Source organism: Carassius auratus, chromosome 26, assembly GCF_003368295.1.
Source record: "Carassius auratus strain Wakin chromosome 26, ASM336829v1, whole genome shotgun sequence".
NCBI lineage: Eukaryota > Metazoa > Chordata > Actinopteri > Cypriniformes > Cyprinidae > Carassius > Carassius auratus.
This window is the reverse complement of record NC_039268.1, coordinates 13,176,910-13,194,991: the sequence shown is the minus strand read 5'-3', so window position 1 is coordinate 13,194,991 and position 18,082 is coordinate 13,176,910. Positions and strand designations below refer to the sequence as shown.

The 18,082-nt window shown below is 34.6% G+C and overlaps 2 protein-coding genes across 6 annotated transcripts; one reads left to right on the top strand and one right to left on the bottom strand.

Annotated features, from left to right (window-relative positions):
* Nucleotides 1-101: 101 nt before the first annotated feature.
* Nucleotides 102-13,282, bottom strand: LOC113044365 (splicing factor U2AF 35 kDa subunit). 5 transcript variants are annotated; one of them, XM_026204312.1, is made up of 9 exons: nt 12,869-12,937; nt 12,364-12,451; nt 7,430-7,496; nt 5,630-5,696; nt 4,949-4,998; nt 4,045-4,143; nt 3,734-3,867; nt 489-581; nt 102-396 (listed from the first exon to the last, which is right to left on the bottom strand). In XM_026204312.1, exons 4-9 carry the CDS (start codon nt 5,682-5,684, stop codon nt 285-287), a joined length of 543 nt encoding a protein of 180 aa, XP_026060097.1. In that variant the 5' UTR covers nt 5,685-5,696; nt 7,430-7,496; nt 12,364-12,451; nt 12,869-12,937; the 3' UTR covers nt 102-284. The 5 variants fall into 5 exon arrangements, with proteins under 5 accessions (XP_026060097.1, XP_026060095.1, XP_026060100.1 ...); XM_026204310.1 differs by lacking the exon at nt 5,630-5,696 and having other exon boundaries at nt 12,869-13,282; XM_026204315.1 differs by lacking the exon at nt 7,430-7,496 and having other exon boundaries at nt 12,869-13,282.
* Nucleotides 13,283-13,450: 168 nt separating this feature from the next.
* Nucleotides 13,451-17,779, top strand: gemin8 (gem (nuclear organelle) associated protein 8). The gene is made up of 4 exons (XM_026204316.1): nt 13,451-13,581; nt 13,817-13,858; nt 13,986-14,379; nt 16,426-17,779. The coding sequence occupies exons 2-4, from the start codon at nt 13,856-13,858 to the stop codon at nt 16,680-16,682; spliced, it is 654 nt and encodes a 217-aa protein (XP_026060101.1). The 5' UTR covers nt 13,451-13,581; nt 13,817-13,855; the 3' UTR covers nt 16,683-17,779.
* Nucleotides 17,780-18,082: the final 303 nt, after the last annotated feature.

Genomic DNA, 18,082 nt, shown 5'->3' with positions numbered 1-18,082 from the left:
TAGAAATGCAGTGACACACCCCTACAACACTCGCTGAAAGCCTCCAGGTCTGATTCATCATGACTAAGATTTTAATAACCCCATACATGTGACACAGACAATTTATAAAAATGCATTTTTATTGAGAAACAAAAATCTTTCAAACGTACACTTAAAAAAAGGTAAATAAAGTGACAAACTAAAAGGTTTCAAGCAAGTAAAGATGGCATCTGATGTCTCACACAAATGCTGGTCATTGGTTGATGACACTAAGCAACAAAAAGGAAGCAAAACGGTGTCATGGCTCAAAATCTTCCAGACCGTTCACGATCTCTTGATCTTCTCCGCTCACGTTCACGACCTCCACGACTGCGGTCACCAGAGCGTCTTTCATGAGATCTTGACCGAGAACGATGTCTAAAGGAAAGATCATTTCCGTTACAAAAACAAAAATGGCAACTTAAAAGAAAGGCACAAGACTGGCCTTTGATGAAGATGGTTTTTGGTACCTTTTTCTACGACGTCCATAAAGCTCTCTCCTCAGCTCTCGAGAAATGGGTTTCAAGTGCATGAAATTACAGAAACCGCCTCTAGTGCACTCCCTGTGGTAGGACGAGATGGTAAGATGGAAAAAGTGGTGTCACTGAGATATGTATATATACACAAACCCGATTCCAAAAAAGTTGGGGCACTGAACAAATTGTGAATAAAGACAGAATGCAATTATGTGGAAGTTTCAAATTTCAATACAACATAAATGACATATCAAATGGTTAAACTGAGAAAATATATCACTTTAAATTCCATGGCATCAACACATCTAAAAAAAAGTAGGGACAAGGTCATGTTTACCACTGTGTGGCATCCCCTCTTCTTTTTATAACAGTCTGCAAACGTCTGGGGACTGCGGAGACAAGTTGCTCAAGTTTAGGAATATGAATGTTGTCCCATTCTTGTCTAATACAGGCTTCTAGTTGTTCAACTGTCTTAGGTCTTCTTTGTCACATCTTCATCTTTATGATGCGTCAAATGTTTTCTATGGGTGAAAGATCAGCAGGCTGGCCATTTCATTACCCGGATCCTTCTTCTATGCAGACATGATGTTGTAATTGATGCAAATGTTGCCAACTGACCTAATAATTAGCAAATTGGTCCTCCAGTTCCTTATATGTACATTTAACTTTTCCGGCCTCTTATTGCTACCTATCCCAACTTTTTTGGAATGGGTAGCTCTCATGAAATCCAAAATGAACCAATATTTGAAAACATTTAAAAATGTCTCACTTTCAACATTTGATATGTTATCTATATTCTATTGAGAATAAAATAGAGGTTTATGAGTTTTGTAAATTATTCCACTCATTTTTTACTCACAATTTGTACAGTGCCCCAACTTTTTTGGAATCAGGTTTGTATATATATATATATATATATATATATATTGGTACCAAAATGAAATAAATCCATTTTGATTCATTTGAGTAAATGTTTTGATTCTCAAAGAATTATTACAAAATATTTTCATTTTTTCCCCAAAATGCAATAAATCCATTTAATCAATATGAAAGATATTTGCTGAAAATACACAACATAGTAAGTTGATCCCCATATGATAGCCTATGAACTTTAGTATTAATCAGTATAACCGTATTTTTCGAACTATAAGCACCTGAGTATAAGTCGCATCAGTCCAAAAATACGTCATGATGAGGAAAAAAACATATATAAGTCGCACTGGACTATAAGTCGCATTTATTTAGAACCAATAGAAAACATTACCGTCCACAGACGCTAGAGGGCGCTCTGTTTATTAGGGGTAGACTGCAGGAGCAATGAGCAGCATAGAGCGCCCTCTAGCGGTAATGTTTTTACTTGATTCATTTCTCTTGGTTCATGTCAAACAAATTTTGATAAGTCGCACCTGACTATAAGTCGCAGGACCAGACAAACTTTTAAAAAAAGTGCGACTTATATTCCGGAAAATTTGGTAATCTTATATACAGGCACTGGACTAAAAATAAATTAATCAGTCATCACTTCCAAAATTAATTCAACGGGTCATTTTGTTAATGCTATAAATTGATTAATCTTTCCCATGTTACATTAATTTAGTTGACTAGTACTATGTGCTTTATTAAAAAAAGCATAAATGGCATTAACAAAAACACTAACACTGACAAACCAATCAATATCACATTCATAATTGAATCCGATTCATCCAATGAGCACAATATAGCATTAACGCTGAGAGTGATCCACGGCTCTGTGTTTTAAATGCATAAGAATCATTTTAATCTGAAACCATTTGATGGAGATTTAACGGTACTATTAATCACAAAACTGGCTTAACTGAAGAGATGTGCATGACAATTACATGCGATTTATTGTGACGCCCTTGTTTGTTGATCACAAAGTACAAAGTAGATGAGGAAAACTAGGACGCCGGGTGTATTCAAAACACCGCCATTAATGTCTAAGTAGTGTTGTCACGGTACCACACAATTTCAGTATTCGGTACGAATACCAGTGATAATCCATGGTTCTCGGTACCAATTTCGGTACCAAAGCAAAACACAAAATATGCTAAATAAAAATAAAATAAATAACTTCACTAAAAATAAAACCAGTACCATTTTTTATACTTACTTACAATTGTGTTTAAAGTGTTTCTACAAGTAATATAATTATGAAAAACAGTAAACAAGTTTCACCCAAATTTAACTTGTCTTTTAATTAATGAAATGTAAACATTTTATTTTTTGGTAAATAAAGGGGATTTGCTATTAAAATTTAAACATGGAAGAAATATTGTGTGATTTATTTCTTAAAAAAAAGTAAAGTTTTATAAATTTTTTCAACAGTAGTAGCAGTATCACATACATTCTACTAAATAATAGTAATGTTTCTAGCACAATGCCTTTATGTAAAAATGAACTTTTATTTTGACGGGTTGACGTGAATACCCTTTAAATTGACACTTGTTTTACTCAAATGAAACAGTTCTGGTGATGTTGTTTATGTATTTATGTCCTCATTGAGACGGCAGATTCTGAAATTACTGCAAGCATCAAGCGTTTCAGTCTATGTAGTAAACAAACCCGCACGTCTTTGCCATTCTTTCATTCACACAGAGACGGGCAGAACATGCAGGATTCATATTTCAACCAACTTTTGTGGCTTAACATTTACAGATACTGGTCCATATGGAGATTTGATTTGATTAATTTACGCTAACTTTGACAAATTCTGTGACTGTCCATATTAAAGTGTAGGTTTCATTTTCATGACTGGATTTTGAGATTCCGTACGCGTTTCCTGCTTCGCAGTTGACCGGGTACTCAATACCACCAGTATTTAAGAAACCTGGTACTGTGACATTTAAATTTTTTAGTACCGACTTTGTATCACAGTACTGGGTATTTTGACAACACTACTGTCTAGAATGCGTGGAATGGTGCGCTGTGATTGGTTGAGAGGATATAAAGAATTCTGCAAAAAGGGAGAATGCCTTTTGTCACATATTGGATAAAAAGGGAGAAAACATGACCTAATAACTCTGAATATCGCATTTTGCATAAAATTAAAAATGTACTTTTCAATACTGAACAGATACAATACTGATTTTGGCAGAAACTCTTTTTTAATGTTTATTGCATTTTGGAACCAAACTCTTCATGTATTACTGTAATATAAACTATATTAATATAACCCCAGTCCCGTTTAAAAAACAAATAGTGAATTGTGAGACACTGACCCCATTTCATACTGCCTACAGCAGGCTTCTCTGAAGTCTGTAACTGGTGAGAGCTCTGCATGTATTGGTTGGGCATTAAACCAGCGATTATTTAAGTCCAATACAGCCTTCTCAGCATCCTCTTCCCTCCGAAACTGTTCAGACAATAAAAACAAAGTAAACGGTTACACATTTCCAAGCATAGTGTTCTAATGCAGGTTGTTATAGCTACACTGTTTGAAATACGGTTAATTTCATAAACCTGTCTGGTTCAATCAAATGTCACAAAACATAAAAAAATAAAATAAAAAAACCCTCAAATTTTAAAGTACCTTCACATAAACATTTCCGACCAAATGATCACCAAGGTTATCGCACACATTCATCTCCTCGACATCTCCATACTTCTCCTCCATCTCCGTAAAGACCTCCTGTTGAAAACGTAATAAATCAGCATTGCAAAATGTAGAAGTAACTATTTCAAGGAATAGTATATATGTATGTATTAGTGGCATTATTTACTGACCCTCATGTTGTTTCAAACCTGTATGACTTTTTTTGTCCATACAGTGAAAGCCAATGTGGTCCAATGTTGTTTGGACCCTAACATTCAAAGCATCATCTGTGTTAAAGGAAAGAAATAAAAAGACAGTTATACAGGTTTGGAACAACATGTGAGTGAGTGAGTGAGTGAGTGAGTAAATGATGAAAGAATTATTATTATTATTATTATTTATTTTACGTTTTACTCTTACATTACATTTCACTCTTTTTTACCTTTGGGTAAACCATCACATTAATTTAACTGCTGAATTCTAATTAAGCATTATGCAATGTAATATAATTACAAAATATATACTAAAGAAATGTTTTATGTGAAAATGTTTTGAAGAAATGAAATGAGGAAGAGCTACTGTAAATGTCTATGCACCATTCAGGCCTCCACAACTAAAAACCTTGGGCTGCCAGGATTTCTCCCTCACCCCACCAGCACGGCTTTTAATGGTTTCATCTATATGTAAATATTAGCTTTGTTCTTCTGGGAACATCACTTTAAGTAGATGTTGGATGTGCACATTTGAGGCATTTAGCATGGTAAAAAGTACAGAAAGACACAAACTCAGACACCGAATTCTGACCCTTTGGATACTAAATCATTTCTGAATCAGTTCCACAGGCCTCATGAAGCAGGAAAAAAATCAAACAAAACAAAACTCATCCTTAATGAGAACTCACCTCAAAAAACCCATCATAATGTTCCTGCATTTCCACATCACTAACAGCACCTAGCAACAATTTAAAATATATATAATTAGAGCACAGAAAGGTGTATTAAGAGTACAATATTTTGATATACAGTATAGCCCCCATAGCATAGTTTTAGATTAACTGAATCATTATAAATCTACTGGATAGCGTTTAAACAAACCAACAGGATATATTTAAATATGAAGTCTGATGATCAACAGATCATATGTTTAAACTAAGAATTCTGAAATGAAATTATTTAAGGCCAATCTGGCAGACACGCAGTAAGCCTTAGTATTGATTAGACTGTAACTAATCATGATATGGGTCAAAGACAAATCTGTTGCCCTGAGAAAACAACTTTACAAGTCATTATAGGTTATATTATAGGTATCATTGTTATATATTACCCATAAAAATATCCTAACAAATATTTTTAGGACTAATGCATAATTTGGGATAAAGCAAAATCTAAATACTGAATTAACTAGACCTTCATTATACCTATAAACATAAGGCCATCAATCACTGCAGAGTTGCATTAAAAAAAAAAAAAAAAACTATGGGATCAATCATTTAACATTGTTATGGATGCTCTTGATATTTGCCAGTCGTAAAGAAACGTTCAATGCTCGCAGACTCCTGCAAAGCAAGTGGGGGGCAACTTACAGCGTAAACCATCAGCAGACTGGGCAGAGTTTTGAGTGTTACGGTATATGTTCATGGGGACAATGGTCTGAAATACAAAATGTGCATCTTTGTAAAAGAAACTAAGACTGTTTAGCATCCAGGTCTACAGACCACATGAGATATCAACATTACAAACTAGGCAATTCATGAAAACAAGTGAACTGGGTAGAGTGGGGGTCAGCAGGAGATGTCAGAGATCCATCCAAGATGACAATAGAACTAGTACGTAAAGGTCTTAAGGCTTTGATGAAGCAGAAAAGTATCTTCTGTAAACAATCGTGTAAATATGCACAGCTTAGTTAACATATATTCTTGAAACAAGGGCTCTAATAACGCTTATGCAGATCATTAAATATTTGAAACAAATGTTATCATATCCAAACCAAAAGCATGATATCTGCTTTTGTCAAAGTAGTTCTTCACTGGATGGAAATAAAGGTGTGCAGCACTGGAGTCTGCACTCATACCTACCTTAAAATTAAACAACAATAATAATAAAATGATATTTTTTAGGCAAGAATCCACACAAACCCTATTATACCCATATATTATATGGTGACGTAACAGGTTAAGTGTCTGAAAAAGAAACAAGCATTCCTGCATTTCTTTACTTTCTTTTGCAAGCTCTCCAATTCCCTTGTATCTCAGTAGAAGAATATATAGCAAGTAGATAACACATGGCCTATGCAGATCAATTCTGAATGCGGTAACACTTTAGAATAAGGTTCCATTAGTTAATGTTAGTTAATTTATTAATTAAAATGAACAAACAATGAATAATACATTTATTACTGTATTTATTCATCTTCGTTAATGTTAGTTAATGAAAATACAGTTATTCATTGTTAGTTCATGGTAATTCGCAGTGCATTAACTAATGTTAACAAGCACAACTTTTGATTTAAATAATGCCTTAGTAAATGTTGAAATTAACATAAACTAAGACTTATAAATGCTGTAGAAGGATTGTTCTTGCTTAGTTCATGTTAACGAAAGTAGTTAACTAACATTAACTAATGGAACCTTATTCTAAAGTGTTACCCTGAATGCTTCTCCTATCAGTAATTTTTAAGATTACTTATTGCAAGAAATTAGAAACTGCTCCTTACAGCGAGCCTGGATGAAGTAGGTAGCCAAACTTGATGATGTTCAGGAAATTTGACCTAACTACAAACCATTCTGATGCAATTGGTTCTTGGGGCCTCATTTATAAAACACAGGTTCGATCGCATTTGATCCTACTTCTAAACCATAAAGAACTGAATTAATTTTAAGATGAAGTGTAATTAATAATGTAGGATGTTTTAAGGAATTATTTTTGTGCTATAGACATTGTATAAATTGTCTGTTGATGCATTTCAGAAATTGCTGTGCATTCACAATTAGGATCATTCTGCGCACATCTTTATAAATGAGGCCCTGGTTCCAGATCAGAACTACTTTTCTTTAATAGAATGGTTTAAAATTGCTTGAGAATGTACAAGCAAGTATAAAACGGTTCAGGAATCATGTCCTTGGAAAAGGGGCATCAAAAAATTGCCTGGACAATCTCACATTATAATAACAAATCCAGAACACTTCTACTGTTTATTAGAAAGAACAAGTTTCCAGTCACTTTTTTACTTGATGTGTGTAATTTAGTGTAGTCCAGTAGGGGTCCAGTGTTTCAGCTCTGAGGATGTCTCTACATTAACTTTTATCTAAATTTATCTGGGACAGAAATGGGATTCCTTGCTTACCCCACGAGCTAGCATTATCTGAAGGAAAAGTGGGACTTACAGCGAGATGCGTCGGCTGTCTGTGCACTGTTTTGGGGGTTACGGTAGATGTTTTGAATCAAGATGGTCTGCAAAGGGAGAAATCAAAATAGGTTTAATAATAACTGGTAACACAAAAAAAGAGCTGCAAATTATGCTGAGAAAGTTGTCTTTGTGCATCCAAAAGACTGAAAACCAGAGGGACCACTATTCACCAAAAAAATATATTAAAAAATAATAATAATCCTACCTCATATAAAGCTGACTATTTCACTTTAATAAGCACATCTTAGAAAGTAATGGATTACCAAACACTCTAAGATCTGGGGCATGTACCACAATGGTAGTTGAACAAACTCTGGGTTGCAGAATTAGTTTTGAGTTAACAAAACCGAACAATGTACACTCGGGCTTTGTTGGTAACATGATGCTGATCTTCAACTGTCTCTGTCAGCTCAGGGTTTGTTCCTGAGTTCATGGAGAATGTGCACATGAAAGTGTGACATCAGTAACAAACAGCCAATCACATGCCTTGGAACATGTGGTTTAAGAAAAGAGCTTTCCAAAGAAAGAAAACATGCTACTGTATATCACTGCAAGTTAAAGTTGTGAAGGTAGTTTATACAGCTGATTATATATAAATATAATATTATTTGTATATACATATTTTAAATCTAAACTACATGCTGTATTATTAAGCTCAAAAATATGTGCAATGGAAAAAAAAACAACTGACAATCGTAATAGCTATGTAACGTACTATGGTGAATAACACTGTTAAAGGCCCCAGATATCAGGTGCTTCAAGACCAAATAGTCCTAAACACTGAAGCTATGGATGAACTACAAATAACTCTTTACTCTAAATGTCATGAATGTATTAAGTAACTGAAAGGCAAAATAAAATTTGTTATTTGACAAAACTTCCATTAAAGTGCAGCATTATATCAAACTTAAAGAATAACACATACATGTAAAGTGAATATGCAAATACAAGCCTACTCTGAGTTATGATGTTAAAAAAAAAAAAAACTTTTCACTTTTACAATATAAGTGTGGCAAGATATGACAATATTATGGAGCAAATTTTGTGCCAATATTCATCAAACAAAGCCAGTGTTTGGTAAATAAACACAACCTGCTTTGCAAATATTAAACTCTATTTGAGAGAAAATGCAAAGGTCAGGTTGGTCAATTTACGCTAGTCTCCCAAGACCCGAAATATATTTTACACTATAAACAATATAAACAATAATAAAATACAATATATTTTAATACTAAAATGCAAATGTATTATTGGTAGCGACTATACTGTGTACCAAATAGACAGTTTAATTTGGTATAATATATAGTAATATCACCCAAGAGCTCATTATTTATTATTAATAAAACAAGGAAACTTTTTCAATGTTGTAACACTTTGTAAAAATTTGTGTCTAAAATAATTGTGTCTCAAACATTTCTCTTCTGGTGTCACTCTTGTCCTGTGAATTAGGGAGAAGGATCATGTTCATGGCTTCATGCTGATATAATACTAGTTCAGCATTTTAATAAACAGTGCCTTACCAGTATTTCAGAATGATTTTAACAATTTAATGATTAGAAATTAATATTTGGAAAATTCAAGTTGGTTTTACTTTAGTAAAAATGTGGTAACCATGGTTTTTTTTGCATGTGACCATTTCAATAGCGACAGCTTTACTACAAACACCACTGTATTTATTTTGTAATGTTTATATTATATTTTAGTACATATATACTAATATTATATAACTGAATCACAATAAAGCTCACCTGATCTTAAACTAGTTTGATTATAGTAGCCTACTTGTATAATTAGATTTGCCAACTTCTTTCAGTAGGTTGTCTATGTGAAGTTTTATACTTGTTTAAACGTTTACTGCAGAGGTAGCCTACAACAGTTCTACCAACTTTAGGCTTTGTCTCAACATAAATAGCAGAATGACAATAAATCTTACTTGACCTAACATAAAAATAAAATCAAAATCACTCACAATTTTTGGTACACAGTTGACGCTATGTTGACAATATATTCTTATACTCCTGCATTGTTTTGAATGTTGATCAATTGTATCAACATATGTAGCCTATATATTCTATATGCGGCGAGGCAGCAGAGGATAAGAGGTATGGAGAATGGATCAGTTTTTATATGGAAAGACTGCTTAGTTAAATGTTTAGCCATGTCACTACTGATTTTGGAATCAATCAATCATGTTTTACAGCACTTATTGTGATTTTCACTGACACTGTAGTAGGGTCACTTTGTTAAAACATCTATACAGTTAATTATAGATATAGTAAGACAGATAGTCACCCGTTCCACACTCATGTTGTCTTCTGTATTCCCTGAGAAGGTGTTTCGAGTCTCGGGAGACTAGCGTAAAATGACTGACAGTGCCATTTGCTATTTTTGGAAAAGAAAGTTACTCAATTGACCATATGCAAGATTACTTCCTGGTTTTACACAAGCCAGCTCCGTTATTTCCAGTCAACTGTACTGTGCCATTAAGGGAGCACGCTTTGCTCAGTTTTTCTACATAATCTATTTACAATTTGGAAAAAATTTGTCTAAGAGGACCAGATGTCCACATATACCGTTTCAGGGATGACAAACGTGGTTAAATCATGCCGCAATTCATTGCTATTATAGACAATGGCAACGGAATAAATCATCTGATGACCCGATGTCAAAATAGAGATGTGCATTAAGTGATTCAGTTATACCAGCTTATTTAATCTGTATTTAACTATATAGGTGTAATTCAACATTATAGGCTGTTATCTGGTCTTATTTATTTATTTTAAATGACAAGTGACTTTGTGACTTCCTGCACTTGCTATAATTTATACTTTAGTCCGATAAAGTACTAAATTTGTTAGAAAATTTATTGTATTATAAATCATAAGACGTGAAAAAAAAAAGTGTGGTTGAAATGCTGCCAAGAGGGTCTGGCTGCAGACTTGCACTTGCACTCTCTGACTTGCATTCTCAAACTTGCACTCTCAGACACTTGCACTTCCGCTGGTGACGTCACTTGCAGTCTTTATTTTTTATTTTATTGATTTTCTTTTTTTTTTACATTTTGTTTGAATTTCCCAAAATTGTATAACAGTAGCCAGGTGGGAAGACAAGAAAAAAATAAACTAAATTACAATGTCACTTGCAATCGATACTTTCACTCTCTGCTACCTGCGACACGTGCAATGGACACAAATCGTGCATGTTACCAATGGAGTCAAGACGCTGTGGTGGTGAATAAACGCAACGCGCAAAGTTTCACGTTAAACATTTTTCCATATAGAATAAACTGTCTACAGCTCGTTTATATCACTGTCTTTGTCCATTAAGCTACATTATGAGTTTTATTTATAATGATTTTCTATAGGAGGAAGACATTTAATGTACAATTTAACGCACTGCGTTCGGTACTCGTCTGCTTGCCTGTACAGAGCTGATCCTTTTAAAATCACTTAATGAATTTCATAATGCACGTTCATATTTGCTGGTCTGTATATACTTTGAGTCAACAACAAGACATATAGGCTATGCCTACTGAACTGTCTTTATCATCTTAGTCTGTTATTAGGCCACATTAAGCGTTTGCATTGTGTTCATAGCCATCTGCTTGCCTTGTTGTACATTAAATACTAACTATATATCGAATTTGGTCTTTTAATTGAACTTAACGTGTCCTAATACATTATGCCATATTAAGAGTTTGTTTTTTTCTATAGGAGGAAAACGCTTAACGAAAGACTTTGTTTATAGTAGTAGGCCTACTAATTTAGTTTTAATCATTTAATCACCACCACAGCTTCTTGTCTCCATTGGCAACAAGCACGATTTGTGTTGATTGCAAGTGACGTCACAGGTAGCGGAGAGTGCAAGTAGCGATTGTAAGTGACATTGTAATTTAGTCTTGTCTTAACCACCTGGCTACTGTTGTAAAATGTTGAGAGATTCAAACAAAAACTTAGAAATAAACAGAACAATAAATAAATAAATAAATAAAGACTGCAAGTGACGTCGCTAGCGGAAGCACAAGTGTCTGAGAGTGCAAGTCTGAGAATGCAAGTAGCGATTGCAAGTGACTTTGTAATTTCTTTTTTCTTGTCTTCACCACCTGGCTACTGTTGTAAAATGTTGAAAGATTCAAACAAAAAGTTATCAATAAATAGAAGAAATAATAATAATGACGTCGCTAGCGGAAGCACAAGTGTCTGAGAGTGCAAGTCTGAGAATGCAAGTCTGAGTGAAAGTGCAAGTCTGCAGCCAGACCCTTCTCAATGCTGCAGCCAATGAGTGATCCTCTACTGCCATCTCGTGGTCATAACCTCATTTCATTTTCATTTTATTTTTTCGCCACTTTAATAAGATGAAATTTTACTGCACAGAGTTAAGAAATTATTAAAGACTTTAAAATTTTACAAGACTTTAAAAATGTGTCCATTGCTATGAAGGTAAGGTAAAAAGTTATGATAGTGTTTATTTGTCAGCATTCAAATGTAGTTATGTGTGCACTTTCCTCGGATTACAAGACTCTGCATATAAAAATTTTTATATATATCACATATAAAATGAGCTTCACCGGAAGATTTCAAGCCGTCTTATCTTTATCTGGAAGTTATAAAGAGCTATCTGTGCATACGGTCAATTGTATTTTGTGAGAAAATCTGCCTGCATGCATTTGTGAGAAAATCGAAACAAGTTTCCTCATAAAAAGGCAAATGAGTATCACAGCTGTAACACAGAATACATATTTACCCATAGCTCACATTTTCTCTCAAACAGAGTTTTGTATTTGCAAATCATTTTGCGTTTGTTTGAAAGTTTATTTATATATATATTATATATATATTTAAACATCAATATACCAATTTTAATGAGATGGAAATGAAAACATATAGGTTTAAGTTTGAGATGTAAACATACCTGACTGAAAGTTGGTTTATTGTGCAATCTAGAACACCGATCTCCATGACGACAAGCTCCAATTTTGAAATAAAAGGAGCAGTTGACCCTAGAAATAACAAACAGAACGGAGACTGTTCCAAGATATGAATACTATGACAAAATAACGTTATTGAAATTGACATCAGTGTGACAAAATCATAGTGTTCATTTTAACTGTTTAAACGGTCAAAGACACAGTATTTTAATCCCAACTACTGAAAAACCGGAGAAATCGATGCTTCTTTTAACTTCATGGTGTCAGTAGATTGGATATATTTAACATGTTTATTAAAACTGGCAGGAGTGTGCTTTCACCGTTGTAACCTGCAGCATGAGCAATGCGGAAGCTTCACATCTAACACAAAAATATAGTTTTGCGTTCGAATGGAAAGGCTCAGTAGACACTCAGCAGACAAACAGGTATGTTAGCGTACAAATCAGTTAATATTGCACCGTTCAAACTAAATATGTTAATGTAGCTTACTTGTCTTTTTCTGTACCAAAAATGGACGCAAGATACTCCGCCATCTTGAACGGTCCAACAACAACTCGGACGCGCGAATCTGAGAACCACGTCACACGCTTGTCATCACGAGGGCGCGCCCATGCTTTCGTCGCAGGAGAGAGCAAATATTGTTCAACGTTTCTTAGTAGGCTCTCATCTGTAGCAGTCGTTAGATTACCAATATAATTTTTATTTTAACACCTGCTGGACGTGTGATTACATGTTACCAGAGCCACCGCTTTGCACACGGAGATTTCAATATTGCTAAACAATGCTTAACACGACGAGATCCAACAGGTGCTAGACTACTGCTAAACTAGTCATTTACTTACAATCTGGCAAAGATTTTTATTGAAAAATAAATGCATGAACAACATAACCACATGGAAATATAAAAACACTTGTTAACAAAGTCTAAAATAAATAAATACACTGTCTATGGGGAATAAACAAAATTTCACAAAGACGTCAAAGGTACAACCATAGACAGTAAAAGAAACAACCCGGGTACAATCGAATCGTTTTCTGTTTACTTCAGCTGTCGTAAAACTCCGACAACGTCATAGCCATAGACCTTAAATGATTGGCTTATAAGGAGCATGTGGTCAAGCCATTGAACGACAGATTGCCATCTCCTTCTTGAAACATCTCTGACAACATACGTACTCTCGTGGCTGAGGAAGGCATGAGTGGTAAGAAGTGCTACTAAACATTGCTAGTTTAAGTTTAATGTCAGATACGTTTACTTATTGGATTCTTGATAGTACATTTGTTTTGATTAAAGAGCACTCCCGAAGTTACAAGATAACTTCGCTTATTTTTACTATGGCAAAATTATTCGCCTTCATTGTCCACTGCTTTTACATACATAAATGTTTACTGGTGACTGAAATAAAGCTGTAGCTATATTATATTTCTTTCTAACAGGTACAAAAATAGATTCCATTAACTAGTCGTCTCTTCATAATGGTAAGTCTTGCACTTCTGTGTAATTGATAGATGACTATACAGCCAATTAAAGCTATGTGAGACAGAGTGATCATTTTAAGCACTTTTTACAGATTAGTCAACATCAGAAACGTTTGTTGTGTTCCAGGCCAGTCAAGGTGATGGAGAGGTGTGGAACTCGCATCCGGTTTACGCCCGATACTGGCAGCACTACCAGCAGGCCATGAGCTGGCACCAGAGGCATAAGCGGGCATACAGAAAAGCTTTGGAGGCTGGCTACTTCCAGACACTGTATGCCATGTACCCCTCTGCCATCCAGCGATACTCAGATTGGCATGCAGACGAGTGCTGGGGGAACACTCACAGAGACAGAACGACAGGTAGAGAAGAAGAAAGGGAGAATGAGGCCACTGATTCAGACAGTGAACTGGAGGAGGAGAGTTCGGATGAGAGCCAGATCGAGTGTGACGTCAGTAACATGGACATCTCAGAAGAGCTGCGACAATACTTTGCCCAGACAGAGCGTCACAAGCAGGAACTCAGTAAGTGTAATATATGTGGAATATTTTATAAAAACTGACCTTTAAGCTATGAGCACTTATATAGTTGTAGACCACCATATAGTTTATATTATTGTTAATATTATACTTTTAGATACTTTTAGTTTTTCTGTTCCGGGAACAGTATTTTGGTTTTGTTTAATTCTGGAACATGGTGATTGTATGGGTCCTCTCTTTTGAGCTACTTATCATAATAATAACTCAAAAAGGTTTATATGTCACCTTTCAGGGCCTCATCATGGTCCTTTTACAAAGGAAAAGGGAAACAACTAATGAATAGGATGTAAGCCTAAACAGAGGACAGCAGAAACATAACAAATAATCCGATCAAAACAAGCGAACAAAAAATAGATGTTACACAATAGAAAACTTAAAACAAAAACAGATATTAAGTGAGAACCAGGAACTAGAAATATCAGGAAAAATGCATACTGATGGCACAGACAACCAAACATCTTATTTTCACCAATTTAATTTGCTTAGATAATTATTTTACGTGGGGGAATGTTGGATGAGAGCTTGAAAGGAGCAGTGGTGCTGTGCCAAACTCATTATCCCTGAATGTCCCCACTGCAGTCATGCAGTCTCTTCACACTGACCATCTGTTTTATAGACTAAGCCTGCTTAAAAGAGAGGTGCCTTCTAATAATTCACTGCAATCATTTTGGGATTATTCATTTGTGGTTGAATACTGCCCTGGTAGTATGAGATCTCACATTTAAAGTACTGGCTTAGTTGACAACAGTGTAGAACAGTGATTCTCAAATGGTACAGGAATATTTTCTGACATGATCACCGATGGCAAGGACAAGGCTATCTTAAATAATAATAATAATAATAATAATAATAATGATATTAATAAAGCATAATTTAGAGCAGGGGTTCTTAAAGGCTTAAGTTTACCCAAGAATGAAAATTTGAAATTGTGAAAATCTTCTACTCCCTGTCAAAGCATCTTAGGTGTATTTGACTTTCCGCTTTCAGAATAATCCAGTCGAAGTTACATTAAAAATGTTCTTTGCTCTTCCAAGCCTTTCAATGGGGGTAAGCGGGTGTTTGCTGTCAACAGTTCAGAAGACAAGAAATAAAGTGTTTATTTGTCAGCATTCAAATGTACAGTTATGTGTCTGGGCACATTCCTGGGATTACAAGACTCTGCATATAGAATTATATTTTCTTTTATAACATGAAACTGTATGTTAATTCCTCTATCATTATTTACGGGGTTGCAATTATTTTGTTTCTCAGTTTCTGATAAGAATGAGGCAGGAGAGGTTTCCTTTGGATTCCAGCTCCAAACATAATCAAAAACACCTGATTAGTTAATCAAATAATGCTAATTTGTGCATAATGTAAACCATTGGGAGACAACATACAGTTGTCATTACCTGTACTGCATTAATAGAAAATCATTTATTATAAATATATATATATATATATATAAGTATTATTCAAATTATAATTTGACCATGGGGTGGAAAGATTTATGATGGTTCCATGTGCTCTCAATTTTGCATCTCTATTTAAAAAATTTTGGACTAATTGAGATGGACTGATTCCAAAATATGCAATGGCATAATTCTGGAAAATAATAAACAACAGGCAAACTAAACTACATTAAATAATGTTTTTCTTACAAATAAGCATAGTTTTGTGCCAGCAGCAATTATTGGCATAAAAACATAAACATTTAGAAACTGTTTATTGTAGTGTTTAGAGTTGTTTGGTTGCACTTGATGTCCTATATAAAACACACATCTGTAAGTGAAAACTGTGATCATCCATTAGTATAGAAGACATGAAAATGTGTAATGTGTTATTTGACATATGCATATTTGAGTTACAACGTATTATTTGAGTTGTCATGATGGTAGCATTAACTAATGTCAGGAAAATGTAATGTTTTTCTCATCAAGGTGCTCAAACACCAAAATACCAAGCTTGAGCTTGTGTTTTCATCTTAAAATGATCTCAAAGGGCTTAAGTGATGTTTCTAATCACACCATTACTGATTTCTCCTCTATGTAGAGAAACAACAGCAGATGGAGGCAGAGCAGCAGGACTCGTATGTTCTAGCTGACCAAGACATGCACAGAGTTTCCTGGCGCAGCAGCCTGCCTCCTTCAGAGCGTCCAGGAGAAAGGAGGACTGCAGAGATGAAGAAGCTGTATGGTAAAGATGCAGCAAAGATTCAGGGGATGGAAGCAGCCATGCAGCTCACCTTTGACCGCAACTGTGACAAAAAACAGCCCAAGTACTGGCCTGTTATACCACTAAATCTGTAGGACGATCAGACCCCATCATTAGTATGCCTGGTTCAACAGTGCTGACAGTACTGAAGTGATGCATCAAATCTGCATCTGTGAGGACCTTTAGCATATATAGAACAAACACTTATATCCTTATAGACAGATAAAGCATTTAGAGAGTACTTTTAATAAATTCTCAGTTCAATATGATCAGTATAAACTTTAAAATTTTGAGTTTGAGTTCTGCAATTTCCAATTTACACTTGTTTTCTTTTGCAATATCTGATATCTGTACGTAATGGCATCCACACAGTTCTATCTTTTTAAAGTTTCTCATATCATTTAAATGATGGAAGCGCTGCTTAGATGTGTCGTTCTTTTCATGTAGTCATTTCTGCCTAACTAGGTCATTGCCTCCCCCACAGTTTTTGGTTGATGTGTTTAGCCTGTCTCTTCTTTTTGCATCTCACATGAGACGGTGTTTGCTGGGTTATTCTATGGTGCAGTTTTTACATTGAAGTTTCTCAGTTTTTTTTTAATTCAAAAGAAGTCATTGTTTAATTAATGTGGTTTGATTGCTTAATAAATGTATTGCATTGAAATGTGTGTGGGTGTGGCAGTTGATATAGTGCTTATGCTTTAGAGATGATAATCTTATCTGATTTAAGTTTTTCATTAAGGAAAAAAAATAGAATTTTGCTCATATATTCATGTCTTTAACATCCCTCTCTGGAGATACAATTAGAAAGATCACTGTTTTACTGGTGTATAGATTTTGAAAGCAGAGTCTCTGTTTTGTGTGTGTGTGTGTGTGTATGTGTGTGTCTACAAACAAACAAAAAGCATTTACTTCCAAAATTGATTAAAACATTTGAAAGAATAGTTCATCTCAAAATAAAAAATTCACTGGAAGAACCAATATTATGGATAGAGGACTGTATTTTTATGTCTGAATGCCTTGATGAAGGATTTTTTTTATCACAAACTCACTTCACAAGACGTGGTTTATTGTGTTGTTTTTATCAGCTGTTTGGGCTCCTGTTCACTGCAGACGATCTATTGGAGAGCGAGTAATGTAATGCTAAATTTCTCCAAATCTGTTCCCATGAAGAAACAAACTATTATATCTTGGATGACCTGTGGTTGTGTTATTTTTTCATTTTCATATTTTTAAAATTTCATTTTTGTGTTAACTATTCCTTGAATTAAAATGTACAGCGGTTAAGCTTACTTTGTCAAGATAAACTTCCATTAAATGTACTTTATGTAATGCTAATCATGAACTATGAACTATGGTGCTGTCTTCTGTCACCTAGATAGAAGACTGTCTCTTACTGTCTTTTTCTTAATTAGCCAATGGCAAACTGTGCCACTCCAGATAAGCCATTAAAATATGAGACCCCCAAATGTAGCGTTTGCAACATTGTCGACATTTG